We start from the raw sequence: 18,992 nt of genomic DNA, 5'->3' as shown, positions 1-18,992 counted from the left end.
GTCATTGGCAGCCAAGTCTATGGACTTTTAATGTTTGTTTAGGGTAGTTATAATGTAATTATTTGCCAGCCAGGTCTATGGACTGTTTGATTAGGGCAGTTAATGACAACGAAAGACGTCATCTGGCTGATATAAATACTGCCCTCGCTGCTCAAACAACAACCTTAGAACACTACTATGAACAAGCATTTGCAGATGTTACATGCCTTTATTTCCATGTTTGTGTTATTTGCTGTCCTGTTTGAAATCAATTATATATACTGTAGGCTTTTTCTGCTTTAATAGGCCTGCCTTGTGTTTTTATTCTCTGTATGTAAAGTTTAGTGTAAATGTAAAATGCTATATAGATAAAGTGTACTTACTTACTTACTTACTTCAGATCTGTGGTTCTCAAAGAGGGTCCAGGGACCCCCAAGGGCCCTTAAGGGGATTCCAGCGTTTACCCAGCAAAATTAGTTTTGTGGGTTGCAGCAAGCCCACAATATTGTATGCAAATAAATCAAATGGACCTGTAGGCGTCCATTTGGTTTCAAAGTGACAATAATTTAAGTGGAGACCTCCTGGAACCCCCTCAAGGACCCCTGGGGGTCCCTAGACCCCATGTCAAGAACCAATAACTTATACAAAATAATTTGTACTAATGACTAGATGTCGAATGGTGAGCTATGTGGTGATAATTTTCCATCCGTGTGGTTTTAATTAACATGTGGCTCATTCTGCTGTTTATAACACCGCGCAGTTATTGAATTCATGAACATTTACATGCTTCCCTGAGAGGGAGAGAGAGAGAAAAAGGAAAGTTCCACGGGTCTGGTCGCTTGCAGAAAAGTTTACAGATAAAGAAGGACGGACAGGCTGAACTCTTTTGACTGACAAAGAGCTGGCGATATTGAGCCTATATGCCAGAATAGGCTGTGAAACAAATTAATCCACAGCAGCAGGCCTACATACGTTCCACGTCGCTTGCAGAAAGAACTGTTCTTTTGACTGACAAAAAATTTAGAGGTTCGGGAGGTCTATCTGGTTGGAATTATTTCAAACACTTTTTATTTTGTATCGCGCATCGGCAAGCATTCTCGCTTCATGGAAAGTAAATGTCGGGTCGAGTCTAACCGAGCATGCATTCAATAACATCCCACCCTCATCATGGATAATAATCATTGTATTCATTTCATTTTGGTATATAGATCGGTTGTGTAGGCTCTCTCTACGAAACGATATCAAGTGAAAAGGAAATGTCGGGGAATCACCATTAACACCATTATCAAGCAGCGCAAACAAAAGGCGAGTGGGGGAGAAAGGGGGACGGCGGTCGATTGTGCCGATTATAGCCAGACTGAGTAAGAGATATATGCCTAAAATCATATTTACAAAACGTTTCAAATGGAAAAGAAAACAGAGATGATTTCAATCGAATATTTAGACAAAGTCATGCAAGGGGAACTTTCTCTGGACTCCATGGGCTAAGAAAATAAACTTTTAAATCTCAAATCCGGTCAGAACGGCTGCTCCGACGTCGTAGTGTTAAACAATGCATAACGTTCTAATCTATAATAAAAAAGAAAAGGGCGGGGGGACTGCCTAATAAATTAATAATATAATAGACATGAATATGTCTTCCTTGCTTCTTGCTGGACTAAGCTGCATAACCTGCTCTATGGTCCAGCTGCACAGCTGCACGCCTCTTTTTCATGTCCTTTAGTGCATTGTGATATTAATACACTTCTTAAAATAATAGTCTGAGCTGTCTGCCCCATGGTACAGCACCTCCTGACTTCAGCAGTTCCCAGCAAGGTAACATGTAAATCACGGTTAGGGAACATCGTTGGTGTTGTTTTTTTGTTTAGTTTTTTTGGCAGTGATGCATATAACCTGCACTATTTCATCTGTGTGGGTGGCAATGAGTAGTTTGTTATAGAACTGATTAATGTGTGTTTTATGCCCACTGATGCCATGGAGGTTAAGGCGCTCACCTCCAGAACCACTCTGCTGCTTAGCTAGGCGGAAATCTGCCCATGGCCTGCTTTCCTTTTCCTATACCCGGTCTGCACTTTGCTTTCCATCTGTCTCACTAAAGAAAAGAATCCCAAGGGGTGTGGAGTCGACTGCCCACTCCTTTCAAAATAACGAATGATCTTTTGCCTGCAATTTTAAGTACCTTGGCGTCCTTTTGATATTCAGCTGTCAAACTCATATAGTCATAACCCTGATATGCATATGCGATGCGGCACATTGTGCTTGTACATCATCTATTATTGCCATGAGAAACTGGCATATGATGAACTGTGACACCCACAGAAGTACTCGTTGGACATTTATCGATAGCACCTTTAGTACTTATTATTACTATAATGATTTTAACTACCTTTCACATTACAGTTTCTTACTGTATGCAACTGTAATGCTTCTGACTCAGTGCAGTTGTTGCAGTGAAAACCCACAAAATGTTGTGTCGTCCATCATTTCAACATTGTAAAAAATGTCAAGAGAGAGTTCAACTATCATAAAGAAATACACAATGCAAAGCCCAGAAAATGTGAACCAAACAGCGACGAGAGTGTAACTGTGAACAATGGACATAAATCAAAAAGTTTGGAAAACGCATAATTCCTCTTTATACTTTGCTGAGTCCTCCAAAGGCCAGAAACGTCAGGCTCATTTTTCACCGGAATTGAAATAAATGATGGCTGTGAATGTGATGCCGTCAGTAAGAGATGTGAGATATTTATTGTGGTAGATTTGACTTTGGAGTCTGGAGATTGTTGCCTTACTGAATGTTAAATTTCGACTGTATAGGACTGTATAAATGTGACTCTCTTTGATACAGAGACAGTCATGGAGGCAAGACTAACTTTTCAGGAGAGGAGAATTACTGATTTTTTTTTTTTTTTTTTTAATGTTATCAACCAATATCAACCAGTAGATTACTTATCAAGAAGATGCAATGGAGCCTGTAGGCTCTACTGGCACCTACAGTACTGGCTGTGATTAGGAAACATGAAAGTAAAATTACTGTCGCCGAAAACATGGTGAAACAGACTTACGGTACGTGGCCAGTTAAGACTGATATGAGGGGGCTTACGTGGACGGTTAAGACTGAGGTTAGGGTTAGAGTTAGCAAAAGTCGGACAATGCGACCAAGTCTCCGAGTTTCCTAATCGCATCCCTCAATTGCATCGTCTTTATAAGTAATCTACTGGTTGATATTGGTTGATTTTCATTAATTAATCTCTTTCTCACCCAGATTGTTCCTGCTGCTCTGAGGTATCGAACCAGGAACCTTTTCGCCACGAGTGCATTCCTCTAACCTTTATTTACAACACATTCTCACTTCCAAGGCGGAAAACGGGTGACTTCTTATGGGACAGATTTGACCAAACGTTAAACGTTGGACTGGAAGGGGGTACCCACGACGGCACATGTTGACTGGGGGGACATATTGAGTACATACAATTCTCTTCCTATCAGGACATAACTCGGCGGACTTTGCAGCGCTCCACAAGTCTGGTTTAGACGGTGCACCTCTGTTGTTTCAAACAAATCAAGCTAAATATATTTACGTATATTATGCACATACTGTATAGCATATCCATACAGTATAGTGAGTATACAGTATGTAGTGCATGAGGTTCACATGAACATAGCAGCATGTACAGTATGATGTACTGTTCATTCCCTGAAGAAGAGCCCCTAGGTCGAAACGTTGGATTCTTGTCAATACATATAAAGCATCGTGGCCACGAGTGTGCTGCCTTTTTCTTATTTATACTGGTTTACTGCCTTAGGCCAGAACCTCATCAAACACTGGTGTGCGCCCTTTCCTGTTTTGTCTACCTGTACATGGAGTCTACATTGAATGTGCAAAAACAATATCAGCATGTTGTACTGTATATGAGATTAAGGTGCAAAGAGTATGTTTTTGTTTTTGTAGTGCTACGCAATCTTATGTATAAATTCATGTGTAGGGTATCTGAGTCAGTAAATGACATCATTAATGTCATCACTAACCCGATACGTAGTTCTGTCAGGTTCTCCTCCAGACTGTGGAACCATTGGCAAACTTGTCTGTATGTTCGAAACTGAATATGGTGGAACTCTTTTTATTGTATATTTCTTTCTATATTATTATCTTCTTATCTATTGTGTTGCTGTTCTGTACTGTGATATGGATTCCCCTGAGTCTGCAATAAAGAATCAATCAATCAATCTATCTGTGCATAATTCGCTTCAGGCATACTGTACACTGTAGGTGCGGTACAAAGGACATACCCACAGGTTCATCATTTGTGTGTATATTTTACAAGACAGAGAGAGGAAGTGGAGAGGAAGGAAGAGAGTGAAGGGCCACAACCTTTCTTTTGTATAATTGAGAGGGGGTGCCGTGATTTTTTCACACCTAAAACGTGATAAGACTCAAAAGCTTTCAGCTTTCAGGGAGAAACCAAAAATACATATAGGGAAGACATTATAACCACACCAGGGGGAGGAATGTAAACTCCATAGACACATGAACAACAGAAAAAGTACAAAAAACCATGGCACCCCAGCTTTAAATTACATACTGTATGTGTATTCTTGAACATAATACATACATAATACACTGTGAGGGTGTTTTTTTATGCACATTTATGTGTGTGTGTGAGAGAGAGAGAGAGAGAGAGAAAAGAGAGATAGAGAGCGTTACAATGTGAGCATTAGGTTTGTGTCATCATAAATGCATTGCAACTTGTTGCTTGTGATGCAACAAGTTGAATCTCTTGTGACTCAAGCAGCCAACGGTATGTGACTCAGACCGCTGCAAATGTTCTCTGCAATCCTTGAAAGCGGTTTCATCATGTCATAAGGCGTTGGTTTGAACTAGGCTTCATGCCACCGCTGCCCACAAAGCCTCAAAGTCCTTCACTGTTACAGTCTCAGTCTCTCTCAAGGGCGTTACAGGCCCTCATTAAACAAAGGAAACAAACACCCCCTTGCCTTAGATAGGCGAGTAAAAATGCCAGAGAGAAAAAACTTTGATTGAGAGAGAGGTAGATTGATTGTAGGGATGTGATCTTGCATTCATGATGTTACATGGCCAGACCCTAGTGCGTACATACACTCAGGATAGATGGAATTCTGCTCATGAATTATACAAGCAGTCAGATGACCAGCTATATAAAAGAGAAATGCTGGTGCCATCCTCTACTGAGCAATACTGTATATATTCTCAGCATACTGCCTCTCTCTCTGTGTGTGTGTGTGTGTGTGTGTGTGTGTGTGTGTGTGTGTGTGTGTGTGTGTGTGTGTGTGTGTGTGTGTGTGTGTGTGTGTGTGTGTGTGTGTGCGCGCGTGCATGCGTGTGTGTGTGTGTGTACTGTCATGGTACAGTGCATCTGTCCTCCTCAATGTAAAGAAAAGATTCTCTTACAGGTGTGCATGAGATGGAAGAATAGCTTTCAAGGTTTTGAGTTTTGATATTTTATTCAACACACGACCATCTTCAATGACGTTTTGCACTGCCAAGCTGCATATCAGAGATGGAATGCAAATAGGTTAAGATGTTGTCTTAACCTAGCTTTAGTAACATTACACAAGTTTTTTCTCTTTCTTTCTTTCTCTCTCTTTCTCTCTTTTTCTCTCTCTCTTTCTTTCTTTCATACTGTATGCATACATAATATTACCGGAAGCCATCTTTTGATCTTTTAGGTATTTATTTTATGAATGCCTTATTTTACACTTTGTTGTAGTGTATGACAGTGTCACACAAAAGTAGAAAAAGGTCAACCTACAAGCTCACAACACAACGCATTGCATAGTGGTGGTGGCTGGTGACGTTTGTATATCTACATATTTCTGAAAATCAATCTACGCCTATATGGCATGCCCAAAATAGGGACACAATAGGGCATCTGTCTGTGCATTTAAAAAATATTTCCTGAAATGTAACCCTTTTGAACATACTGTACATGTTTTCCACATGAAAATGACAAAGTATACCTACCAAACCCTACATGATTTGGGTAGGGTAGCCGTACAGACATTATCCACAACAATATGTGATTCAGCCCAGCCAGCATCTGTATGGTTAAGAATCTATAGGCTATTCAATCCAGAACCATCTGTATGGTTGAGGCATACTGTATAAGAATCTATAGGCTATTCAATCCAGAACCATCTGTATGGTTGATGCATACTGTATAAGAATCTATAGGCTATTCAATCCAGAACCATCTGTATGGTTGATGCATACTGTATAAGAATCTATAGGCTATTCAATCCAGAACCATCTGTATGGTTGAGGCATACTGTATAAGAATCTATAGGCTATTCAATCCAGAACCATCTGTATGGTTGATGCATACTGTATAAGAATCTATAGGCTATTCAATACAGAACCAGAAGACACCATACTGGTGTTTGGGAACATTATGGTTTCCTAGTGACCTTGGGAAAAAGTGAAGTGAGTGATTAATCAAATAAAAATGGCGTGTCAGCATTGTCCAACAGAGGTCACGCATGTTGCTGCAACTGCTTACATTTTTCAAATTAAATGTAAAGCAATTATTTGCCACCCTCACGAAGGCTTCCTGAAGTCAAAGCACGTTGTTCAGTGCAGCGTTATTTTAATCTTGCCAGGCCATGAATTAATATGTGTTGTTTATTTCTTTCAAAATTCCTATTGATCTAACATAGTGGTGGTTCCTAACCTTTTTTACTGGAGCCCCATTCTTACGTACCCGAATACAAACCCCCAATGCAGTGCATCTCGACACATTGTGGGCTTGTAGGTCGTTAGACAAGTTGGACTAATAACTAACTGATATGCTTCCAAAGAGACAACTTTGGCGCAATAGGTGTATAAAACAATAGCTTTTGCATTTTCAAATAATATAGTTTATTTCTGCTGTGTAGGCTACCAATCACACACAGAGGTACTTGACATGACGCTGCAGCTTGCTGCTCTTAATATGTGGTACTTTTCTGGAGGACAGCCACCTCTTAAAATGACAATGCTGCAGAAACATTGACAAAAAGAAAGATCCAGCAAGTTTTATGTCCAACAACAGGTACATTAAATCAAAACATTGTCTACTTTTGTATTCATAAAAGAAGGCTGTTGTTGTGGGTGTTATACTTGTCTGACACTCTGTCTCACACTCCCACCGTTGATGTACTGCATAACTGTCTGCTAAAGTAGTCTACCACAGAAGTACATTAACATTTTGACTTCTATTCACGAGTTGCCCGAGTTAATTAATATTAGAACACTTTCCCTACGAGTTGCCCGAGTTATGTTTTCATTGTTTAATCCACGTTTTTTAATCAGTTTTAAATCATACAGGCAATCCACCAGACAGAATGGGATATGAGACGCCTTTTAATGACGTCATCGCAAAAAGTCTGTGGCGCCGGTGTGCAGAAGTAGCCGTGCACTGCCCAGGCTATGGAATACTTTTCTACACTACAACCATTACACTGTTTTAAAGTGGATTTTCATGACAAGCAACTCAGCTATCGGTGCACTGACTGTTCAAAGGTAACTTTAAACATATAGGCAGTCTAGCCTGAAAGACGTATATACAGTTAATATACGGTAATATACAGGTGTGATGACTGATGGTACAATTCGGGAGTTTACCGGAGTTTGTTGGAAAGTTTAACGGGAGTTTCCTGTAATATACACATCCGTATTCCATGCTTTTTGCGCAGTGTAGGGTTTACTGTAAGTATTTAACCCATTAAAACCGAGAAAGCATCTATAAAAGCATATACTTTGACTATTCAAAATAAAAAATAACAGATACAAGCTCATAGATCTTGTAGAGCTGCATTTTATTACATTTTTTAACCGTGACATTTTTTAAAGCAAACCTTTTTAACTTAAATCTTTGCATCTGTGGGTCCCTGGAAGAAAATACAAAAAGGTTTGAGCACCAACGATATACTGTAGCAACATACGTTTTTTCAGAAAAACGGTTTATAAAAGAAATATTTTTAGAATCAGCCTCAGGTCTTAATCTGGGTTAAGTGTTTAATCAAGGGGCCTTGTTGACTCTTGCCCACCTGGTCTGCCCTCATATGCCACACAGGGCACCAAGGAGGGCAAAGAGCTTGGGTGGCATTCTGCTCCCAGGTGGCGCCCAGGTGACCTTGCTGTTCCATTTACACATCTCTCTCTTTCTTTTTCTCAACAAGGTAGAGCTACTGGAAGTAAAAAAACTCCTAGTTCAGGCAGATAACTAAATAGATTGAGACCAATAATAGCTTAAATAAGAACATTTTATTTATAAAAGTGTGAATATTATATTTGATCTTGGCATTCAGCCTCTGCTATACAGAGGCTGAATGCCCTGTTGGTGCCCTGTTGAGTCACATCAACAGGGCATGTGAGCTCAAACCCACAATTCAACATTTTGGTTTTACGATGTTGATATACATTTTGTATTCATCCTTAGGACCCCAAATCACACCTTGGAAAGCATGAGTGTCTATTTCAAACAAAGTGTTTTTTGACTTGGGGGTCATATTTTGACAGCAGGAATTGCCTGTCACGATTTGACCCCCCAGTATTAGGATGTTGATATTCACTCATCAGCCAACACTCCCCACTGACGGGTAGTACCCCCCCCCCCCCCACCCCAGATAGGACGTATAGGGCCTTAGTCCTACTCCTCCTCCTATAGCCAACACTCCCCACTGACAGGTAGTTACCCCCCCCTTTTGATTTACATCAACAGGGCATGTGAGCTCAAACCCACAATTCAACATTTTTGTTTTACGATGTCGATATACATTTTGTATTCATCCTTAGGACCCCAAATCACACCTTGGAAAGCATGAGTGTCTATTTCAAACAAAGTGTTTTTGACTGCAGGAATTGCCTGTCACGATTTGACCCCCCAGTATTAGGATGTATTAGGATGTTGATATTCACTCATCAGCCAACACTCCCCACTGACAGGTGGTTACCCCCCCTTTTGAGGCGAAGAAAGTTCGTGTGACTGAACTTCTCACCCTCTCTCACCTCTCGAGTGTACCTGCCTGAACTAGCTCGCAGTCTACGCATCATTTCCCATGTGTGAAATGAGCTCATGATAACAGGACAGAATAGCAAGGTCCACAGTCATAAACAATAATTAGGCCCTTTCTTGCTATGCATCACAATAATAGCCTGCCCTACTGTAACAAGAAAAGTGATAGAGAGTGAGAGACAGAGAATAATGGGAGAGACTCCAGGAAAGACGTGTTATAGGGGATGACAAGCAAGGCTGTGAGCTAAATCATTACCTTATGCCACTATAGGGCAACATTATTTGAAGAAGGAAGGCCCAATATGCCACTAGGGCAACCTTATGGCTCACACAATTTGGCAGGTTAGATGGACAGCAATTTGAAGAAGGGAGGCACCAAAACAATGAAATGTTTAAAACAGTGTAGGACTTCTACAGTATAGCCATTTTCTGCACTCTGGGCTCTAGTTTGAGGGCAGTAAGGATTCATGTTTATCGGCAGTGCAAAGTACTGGTCTGTAAGTTTGACACACAGCAGCGGAACCGATACAGCTGGTGTTGACAGACCAAATCATTGGCCGTAATTAAAAGGGAACAACCACAAGGACATTGATAATTTCCATAGAAACAATTACATCTGCATCTCTACATTACTCAAATAAAGAGCTCTCTGTCCAATCTTAACCATTTCACTGTCCTTTACCTGATAACACCCAGATGCCTAAACAATACCACTTTCACAAATCTGTAAAATGAATTTTATAATAGGCAGGTGCTGCATCTGCATAAACCACAGTTAACACCAACTGACAAGGCTTAACGGTTCACACTGTCTATTTTCTCTTTCATGCATTAACTTTTTCGCTTTCTGTCCAAAGGAGGTTTGAAGCCCACCCCTAAAGTAAAAAAAATGCTTTTCTGCCTCGGCAGCAGGTTTGGTGGACCTGAATCCTTCAATGTCCTGCTGGCAAGTAAATCTATAACGTTTAGTCCATCCACACATCCCAGCTGGCAAGCCCCGGCTTTCAGAAAAGCGCCTCTTAATACTTTTTGGAATGCAATTTGGACGTGGCTTTGGGCTGGTCCATTCAAGCTACAGCCGGTTTGATGAAAAAAAGACACAAAAAAAAAAAAGTCTATCATGACAGACAAAACTGAGGAGCACAGTGAGATATGGCACACTATCAATCTCTAATAAACCATTTAATTTTTTTTTGCTACAGCCAAAACTTTAGCTCTGCATGCACAAAGATTTTTCCAGCATATTATGTTCATGTTTACGTAGATTGACATTTTCAGAAAAAAATAATAAAAGGGTTACTGCTGCAATAACTACTGTTACGTCATGAGAAACATTATCAGGAAAACACTGTGTTGATCAGTCAAGGCAGATAGCCTCCCATGCTAGAGCTTGGTTCTGCTTAATTATGTTATATTGAGCGATTCAAACCGGGAAAGCATCTGTGTCATTTTAGATTTTGGAATTGGCTATTCAAACATAGCAGATGTAAGCTCACAGCGTGTCACAATGCAAACTTGTACATCTGCTATTTTTGAACATTTTTGTTCCATGATTTTCCATGCCAGCGTCACCAAATGTTTACTCAGAGGTGAAGCGTCTGGTCTCTGCTAAAGTGTCGTGATTTGGCAACATAACGATAATATAATCATATTGCGCACTGACTAATGTACAACAATGCCAAGTTGAATACAAAATGTACATCACTTCTCTATCTTTTCTGAACAACATACAGAGGAGCTGAATTGGTCATAGCAGTATTAGGTACTGTAGATGAAGCTCTGGTTTGAAAAGAGTTTTTCTAATGGCCCATGCGTAATGACTGCTATTTACAATCCTCAGGTCTCGCTCCATCTGCTGCTGTGTATGAGATTGTATACGGGTTTCCCTCACAAACTAATGAATGGAATGCAATTTGGACCGGGACAAAATGCTTTTCCTGCCCTCCCTTCTGTATTAAAAATGGATAATTAGGAGGTGCTGCGGAAATTGCACAGTCAAAGCCAAGAAATATCAGCACAGTGCCTGAACAGAATGCTGCTGATGGAGCTACGGTAAAATATGCCTATGGTACTTTAGAGTTTAGAGTAGTGGACACACAATAATGGATAAAGTACTCAACAGTACTTAATTGAGCCAAAGTAACGTGGTCAAATATTACTTAAGTGAAAGTGAAAGTGAAAGTTGCTCAGTTAAATCTTTAACTGCTAGGTATTTCTAAAAGCATATACTCTACCTAAGTATTCAAAAGTACAAATTAGAACACGTGCATCGATCGAGAGTACGTCCCACACCTATACCTACGTGGACGTACTAAAGAAAGATGCTGGTGCAGAAAGCACAAATGAGCTGGCCAGATTATATGGAGAACCGAGATGACTGGAGACGTAGAGAGAGAGACCGTGTGAAGTGAGGGGCGCTCTTATCATACATCATCTCATGAACAGCTGAATGTACAGTATGTGATTGGTTAGCCGATTTGCTCGTCTACATATGACGTACATTTTCCCTTCATGGCATTTAATGTTTGTGTTGCCACAAATTTACGTCATATTTGGCGGACGTACATTTGACCTAATTTCTCCTTTCATTGTAAATGGCCAATATTGAGACATGTGGGGACAAAATTTCCGTGCTCAACCAATCAAATCATCACAAATGTCATTCCGGCCAATCACTTTTGCCGTCTTCACTTTTCTGCCCTCACTTTTATCTGCTCAGCTAATCAAATCATCGCTATCACAAGCCAATGTCTGTGTTCACACAAACCCACGTAAGCTGGGGATAGGAGTGATTTTATAGTATATGTGAGCATTATCTAAGCGGCTACTGTGCAATGATGGAGCATAACAGGTCAGTGTCATCAGGTGCAGCTGGGTACGGCGGTGTGACATTGCAGCACTTTGAATCACGGAGGCATCCCCCACTGTGAGACACTACACCATGTTGGCTCCCAGTCTCACCGGCCAATCATAACCTCTGTGCACCAGCTCCCTGTGACAATGATATTGTCCTCTTCTGCTCTTCCTCCAGGGCAAATAACAGTTTCACTTTAGAGGTTATTGGAATGCCTCACTACTCGGCACCCTCAAAGCTGTCCGGGACAATCATGAAGCCATTTTGAAAAATTCTATTTTCTGCTCACGGCGAGTGTTGAGTAGTCACCCCCGTTGCTCTGATGTGTACTTTCTCCACACACAGAAAACGCCAGTCCTTTATGCCCTTGGATGTTGTTTTCAATTACTGAGTCGCGCTCCTATCGATCCCGGAGGCGAGGCCTTCAGAGAGGAGTGTGAGACAACAAAGAAATGAGGGGGGCTTCAGAACTCCTCCTCAGTTTCAACTCTAACCCTTGACAAAGAGAGGTTAACCAGAGGTACTAGTACAACCTACTAAGCAAGACTTCAGAGGTACAGTACAACCTACTGATCAAGACTTGAGAGAGAGATACAGAGTTCTCCCTCTCTCTCTCTCTCTCTCTCTCTCTCTCTGATTTAAATAACCCTGTGTAGATAAAAAGGTGCCATGCGGATCAATTACTCACTGACACAAAAAAAAGGCTCCAAGCTACAGGCCTCCTCCCAGCTTGGCCTAATGTAATCTATCACGGTTTGAAAGATGAGCACATGTCATATACTGTAAAGAGAGCCTGATGGGCCATTAAGCCCCTGAAATTGGCCTTCCACTGCCTTGCATTGGCCATTCCGGGTCCAGCCCTTTCTATTGTATACTGTGAAGAGTGGACTAAATGGAGCCCTTTTCAACCATGCACCCGTTCTACATCAATAACATGAGACTAAGATCCTTCTCTCGATCAAAAGAGACAGGATTGGGTCATAATACAATGATAAAACAGTGGAACAAGATACATACAGTAGCTCCCCCGGGAGGCTACAGTACTGTACCTATATCCTTTCGAGGCATAGGCGTCTCCTTTTTTAATACCTTAACCTTTATGGATTTAAATTTAGTTTGTTGATGTCTTCATGTACTACCTACTGTATGAGAAATTGACCACAATTGACAAAAGTACTCACAGTTGACACACCTTGGCTTTGTAAAAGTATAGTGCATATACTACTTTGATTATAATGAATGTAAAATGACTATGTATTTATTTGTGTGAAAGTAATAAGCAGTGTATGTACTATATTACAGCAGAACCTTACAGTACAGAAACAATGGCAGATCAAACGGGTGCAGACATTACCCCAACCGCTGCTGTGTAAAACAACGAGATAGTCTTACCTTTCCGACGTACTGTGGCTCAGATCCCATGTACTCTTCCAGGACGAAGAATTGGTTCCACACCCATCCTCTCTTGACCCGCTGACCCCGCCATCGGCCCCCGTGCCTCCTTGACCTCGTCCTGATCCTTGGCGCTGACCTCTCCACCTGCCACGTCACGCCCTTCGCTCCGACCCTACCGTGGGCCAAGGTCACGTCTCCTAGTGCCACGCTCCTATTTCTCATCCCATCTCTGAGTGATGGCTCTCTCCCCTTAGTTCTGCCCTTGTCATTTTCATAGGTCCTCCTGCTCATCCTATGTGGGAGCCGCAGGGAGTTCTGGGAACTGTAGTCCAGCAGGAAACACGAGGCTGCCAGCAAAAGCAAGAGAGATTCCTGTGTGATCATCGGGGTGCGTCAGTGGCAGTGGCAGCAGCTGTTGGCAGGAACAGGTTGACAAACCTATTCTAATTCCAGGTAGACAACTGACATGTGTTGAAAGCAGGACCCGGTCTGCAGGAAAGCATCGGGGCAAGTGATTTGGTTCTAGTATGGTTCCGTTAGATGGTTAGACATGTATACTTTTAAGTTATCGGTAAGCATTGTAGCGCGTAACAGAGTTAATACCGCACATAGGAAGCTGAGAAGGCTATGTCACAGGTGAAATTAGCTTGAATCCAGTGAGTGATGAGGTTTACATCCAGGGGTTGGGTTGTGCATACAGTTTGGGTCTCTATATGAGGGGAAAACCCAGTGAACATTTGGGATCGTCGCTGGAGACCCAGGATTATTGCCCTCTTCCGTCTTCGTCTCGCCTCAGCTTTCCCACCTGAAGGAACACAAAGTGTATGTATTAAGCAACAGATAGCAAGGCATTATTAACAACTTACAGCCTGTGGAATTAACATTATTTCTATCTACTCTTGTGAGTATACATACATATTCAATTTCCACAAAAGACAGGTGAAATCTATTGTACATGCTCCCTTTTTGATTTCAAGGTAATGCTTTTTAATTTTGATGAAGGGGAGTTGGAGTTTTAAGTTTTCATAGTAACTTAACCTGCACCTGAGCTGAACGCTCAGGTGCAACTGAGTAAGATGTTCCTAATGTTTTGTATGTTGTGTACAGTATGCTCAATGTTAGTTTGTAGTGTAACATGGACAAAAACTCAATGTGTGCATAAGTCTGCACTCCATTTTGTTGTCAGTCAAACTAGGAGCAAAGCCTGCTCCAGAGCCATATCACCTCTATGAACGGTCAAAGAAATCTCCCACCTAAGATTTACTTGTGACTCTCACTGCTCTAAGTGGGTCATGGGCTGGTTCTTGTGGGGTCTTCACGTGAATAAGGACCTGTGGGCCAGGAAACACTTCAAAAACGACTCCCCACAAGCACCGCAGTCATCGATTATACACTATCCGCCAAACTCTAGCTGGCAAAAGGCTTGTGAAACACTTGAATATATTTGGAACATGTATCATGGAACAAATAAATGATTCCTCCATCCCTTCTGCTGCGTATGAATGAAGCCAAGTCAAGCATAAGTAAAGAAATCAGTTTCATCATCGTACACAGCCATGAGGAAATAATGCTATTTTATCCCATAGCGGCTCAAAATGTCCTATCCCAGTATAGCTGATAAAAGACCTTCACGTGTACCGAACCCTTGCACTATCCTACACCCGGACTGTCATGGATCACCGCACCGCAAGAGGAGAGATGAACAAATTGGCTCCCAGGAGTGCCATCAGCGTGCCACACATACATGTGTGTGTGTGTGTGTGTGTGTGTGTGTGTGTGTGTGTGTGTGTGTGTGTGTGTGTGTGTGTGTGTGTGTGTGTGTGTGTGTGTGTGTGTGTGTGCGAGCATGTGTGCAAGCATGTGTGCGTGCAAGTGTTTGTAAGTTCTCCAGGGAGCCTTTAGCCCAGCCAACCGTATAACCTGAAATGTCGTGGAGCATTGCAATATTTCAATGAAATGTTAAGTGGAGAGGTGCACTTCAGAATGAGTGGTTGTTGTCGGTGTTATCACTGTTGCATCAAATTTCAAGATCCCAAATCCTATTTGAGTAATTAAGCTTTCTCCTCAACACATTAATGTACTGGTTTACGAGTGAATTTTCACTTGTAAGTGCACAGACTGTACTACAGTATATGCAGCAACTGGCAACAAATACAACTCATCAGTAAATGAGGCATATATAATGCATCCTCCTCACACAATAAAATAGTAAAAGAACTATGAGAGTAAAAATGGACCAAAATGGACCCGTAACTCCCGAGGACACTTTACAAAGTTACAGTAGAAGCCATTCAATAGAACTTAAATATTAATAAATAAATTACACATTAGCCACTTAAACCACATAATCTGTATAGCATTTCTGCGGAAAATAGCAGATCTAGAAGCTCTATCAAGCTTGCAGATCCGCTATTTTCAGTGACCAAGTAAAGGGCTTACGTGGGTAAGAAGCTCAACGAAAAGCTTAGTGTGTTTTCATTTGTGATGAACGAAATCACACTTGTGTGAAGTGAGCGGTGCCTTTTATCATGATGAGAATGTGTACATATAGACACACAAACACACACCACATGATGGGGGTGGGAATATATTGATCTCCCTGGCTCTGAAATAAAGATTGATTGATTGAATAATAATCCATAAATGCACCAAGTCTCTGTCTGTCTGTACGTCTGTCTGTGTGTATGTGCGTCTGTGTGTGTAATCCACTTAACTCGACAACCGTTCTCCCCACCAACTTCAAATTCGACACACGCGTTACATATCACCGCAGGGGCTGCAGTGCTCGGTGTCGAGTCGGTCGGACACACGGTTGTCCAGAACCGCCCCCAAAAGGCCTCTGCCCGGGCTCTGGACCCGGCCCCCTGCCCAGTGTCTATATATGAAAATGTAGTTACTAGTTACTTTGTAGATTTGGATTATTATTACAAAACGCACTAAAGTCACAATGCATCACATTGTGAGCTGGCAGATCGTCTATTTTCAAAAGATTTTTGTATAAATCTTGAACGTGTGAAACGGAACATTCTGCACAATTAGTACATTTTGGTACCACTTTTGTACTTTTACTCAAGTATTATTATTTTTTTTTTTTTTAAGATATTTTTTTGCGGCTTACGCCTTTTATTGATTTTTGAAGGGACAGACAGTAGGCTGACAGGAAACGGGAGAGAGATGGGGGGATGACATGCAGTAAAGGCCGTGTCGGGTCCGGGAGTCGAACCCGCGGCACACTGCGACTGGATTACCAGTCCGGTGCCCAGACCGTTACGCTACGGCCTGGGCCACTCAAGTATTATTTGAAGGGCGCCAACCCCTCCTATATTCAGCTATAGTGTATATTTTTGTCCTACACAAAGATTAAATTCCCACTGACAGTGAATGGGGAATTCAAGTCATATCTGTAGACGAGAAAATCGGCTATTTTTGTGGCCAGGACGTGGCCACACGTCTTCATAATTACACCCGTATAGGAGGCCCAGGATGTGTGGACAGTTGATACGTCTTTAGGTCCTTTTAAATGATATAAAGCGCGATCGCTAAAATCCAGGGGCTGTTAGGAAGGAAGATTAGAAAAGGAAGTGACATGGTAATGTGACTGTGCTGCGCCATGACACTTTCATGGGAGCCAAATCTCGCACCGGAAGTTACATGAATAAAAAACAATAAATGGAGCCAGCTGGACCAGCTCATAACATAACATTATTTATGAATTATGAGTGCACAGTGCATCATTTCATTTGAAGATTTAAACAGTTTCACATTTCACCCCCCGTTTTTTTTTTTTTTTTTTGGGGGGGGGGGGGGGGGGGTGGAAAGCGTGGCTTTTCAGAGTAAAATCTGCCTCATCTGTTTGGCACTCTAAAGCCTTTATTCAGAATAAATTCCCCAGCAAAAAAAAAGTGTGAGTACTTTTTCCACGCATCACTGACAAAAGGTTGTAGCGGTTAGCGCCTCTGAAAAAAGAGAAACAACACGTAGACTGGTTGAGACCCTCAGGGAGAACCTTCCAGAGTTTAGAGGACCAGCAGCACCGATAGTCCTGTCACCCATGGAGCCAAACGTGGAAGCCAGGGGGGAGCGTAGAGCAGACGGGCATCAGAAGAGCTATTGTGTGAGAGAGGGTGTTTACCGACAGACCCCCTGACCGGGGCAGGGTATTATAGAGCTAAGATTTCTGAACAGGTGGTTAACCTGCGCACCCACACTCGGGGCACAGTGGGCACAGTGCGCATGACACACACACACACCGTACACACACACACACACACACACACACACACGCTCCAACCATAAGCCAGTTAAATTGAACCAGAGTCCACCGGAGCTTAGCTTCACGTGAATCACGTCGTAAAAATCCATATCACTAGCCACCAGAGGCTCTGGCTCCACATGCATTTTAGATAGAGCATTAGTGAAACTCATATCTCATAATATTATATATATTATTGGTTTCTGCATGAAGGTGCTGAGAACATTTTGTCCTAATGATCATCTGAAACCATCGCTTCACTATGCAATATCATCCAATACGTGGTGTCTGTTGATGCATGTCACTTTAATGGGGAGAGTGTATAATGATAATCAACTGAAGCCTCCTACTGTGAATACCTGAAGTCCCTTGTTGAAATGATAAGTAGCTTGCAGAGTTAGTTCAGTCAGATACACTCGAGGGGGTTCATGCAGTGCTCAAAGGCGCATACTATACTCAAGGGGTTAACATGCTGCATGAATTACTATGTGGGGGTGTAAGTGTGTGCAAGTCCCACACGTCATTCGCTGATGGGTAATCCGCTGACCAATTGGGCGGGCTACTTAAGCTCACTAGACTGCATGCTCTTCGTGCCTTCCTCTGCATAATGGTTCCTCGTTGTTATCAAGGACTGTCTAAAGAGGACGAGACGCGAAGACCATACGGGAGACGCCATGTTGCTCCATGGTGCTCCATGGAAGGAAAGAAACATGCTCAGTTGAGACCAGGAAGTTGTACATGCCCAAATGTGTGTCTGACTCTATATCTATCTCCCTGCTCTTAATGTTTTATGATGGTGGTTAATCGTGCCGAGCAGGGGGAAAATGCAGCAGAGCCAAAGTCAAATATCATATGCACACTTTATTATTCTCATTCTATTATAAATATTGGTTAATTCTATTCGTGAGTTGTCTGACTGAACTGTTATTAATGCAATGTGATAGAAGGTTACTGGAAAGAAAATGTGAACAAAGGAGCTGAAAATAAAAGACAATAATATAAATTACAAATTATACGAAAATATATGCGAAAATAGGGCCATAAAATGTAATCTACTCTCTATTCTCTAGCCTAGCAGGAGAAATATTGATTGATTGATTGAAGTATTTATTTTTGCAGAATGGGTACATTTCACATGAAAGCACAACTCAATACAAAGACTGTTACTGGACGACACACTGATAAAGCATTACACTCGTTTACAATAGGGTCCAACTTTTTCAATTCATCAGAACATTTAGAGACGTACAAATATACACTTCTATATTTAAAAAAGGAGTTAAAAAGAAAAAAGAAGCATATACAGTAAGGGGGAAAGGGGGTGGGGTGGATTCTGATTTTACGGGGGGCAGTTTCGAATTGCAGCGGTCCGTAGGTGCCCTTTGAGAGCGGTTTTGAAGGAGTCAAGGGATTTGTATGTCTTATTGGCTGTTGGTAGGGCAATCCACATTTTGGTGGCATAGGAGCAAAATTAATTTAG

At 41.7% G+C, this 18,992-nt stretch overlaps 1 protein-coding gene across 1 annotated transcript in view; it reads right to left on the bottom strand.

Moving 5' to 3' along the window:
- Positions 1-18,992, bottom strand: part of LOC310871202 (cadherin-12-like) — a gene marked incomplete at its 5' end in the record, with an annotated part of 172,749 nt that overhangs the window by 66,107 nt on the left and 87,650 nt on the right. Inside the window, one exon of the mRNA XM_083782693.1 lies at positions 13,258-13,607. Coding sequence (XP_083638819.1) covers positions 13,258-13,607 — 350 coding nt within the window. The remainder of the gene's footprint in view (positions 1-13,257; positions 13,608-18,992) is intronic.

The sequence above is a fragment of the Protomyctophum parallelum genome, assembly GCF_964188405.1.
Source record: "Protomyctophum parallelum genome assembly, chromosome: 14".
NCBI classification, from domain to species: domain Eukaryota; kingdom Metazoa; phylum Chordata; class Actinopteri; order Myctophiformes; family Myctophidae; genus Protomyctophum; species Protomyctophum parallelum.
Note: the sequence above shows the minus strand (reverse complement) of the source record. Positions and strands in the feature narration are given on the sequence as shown.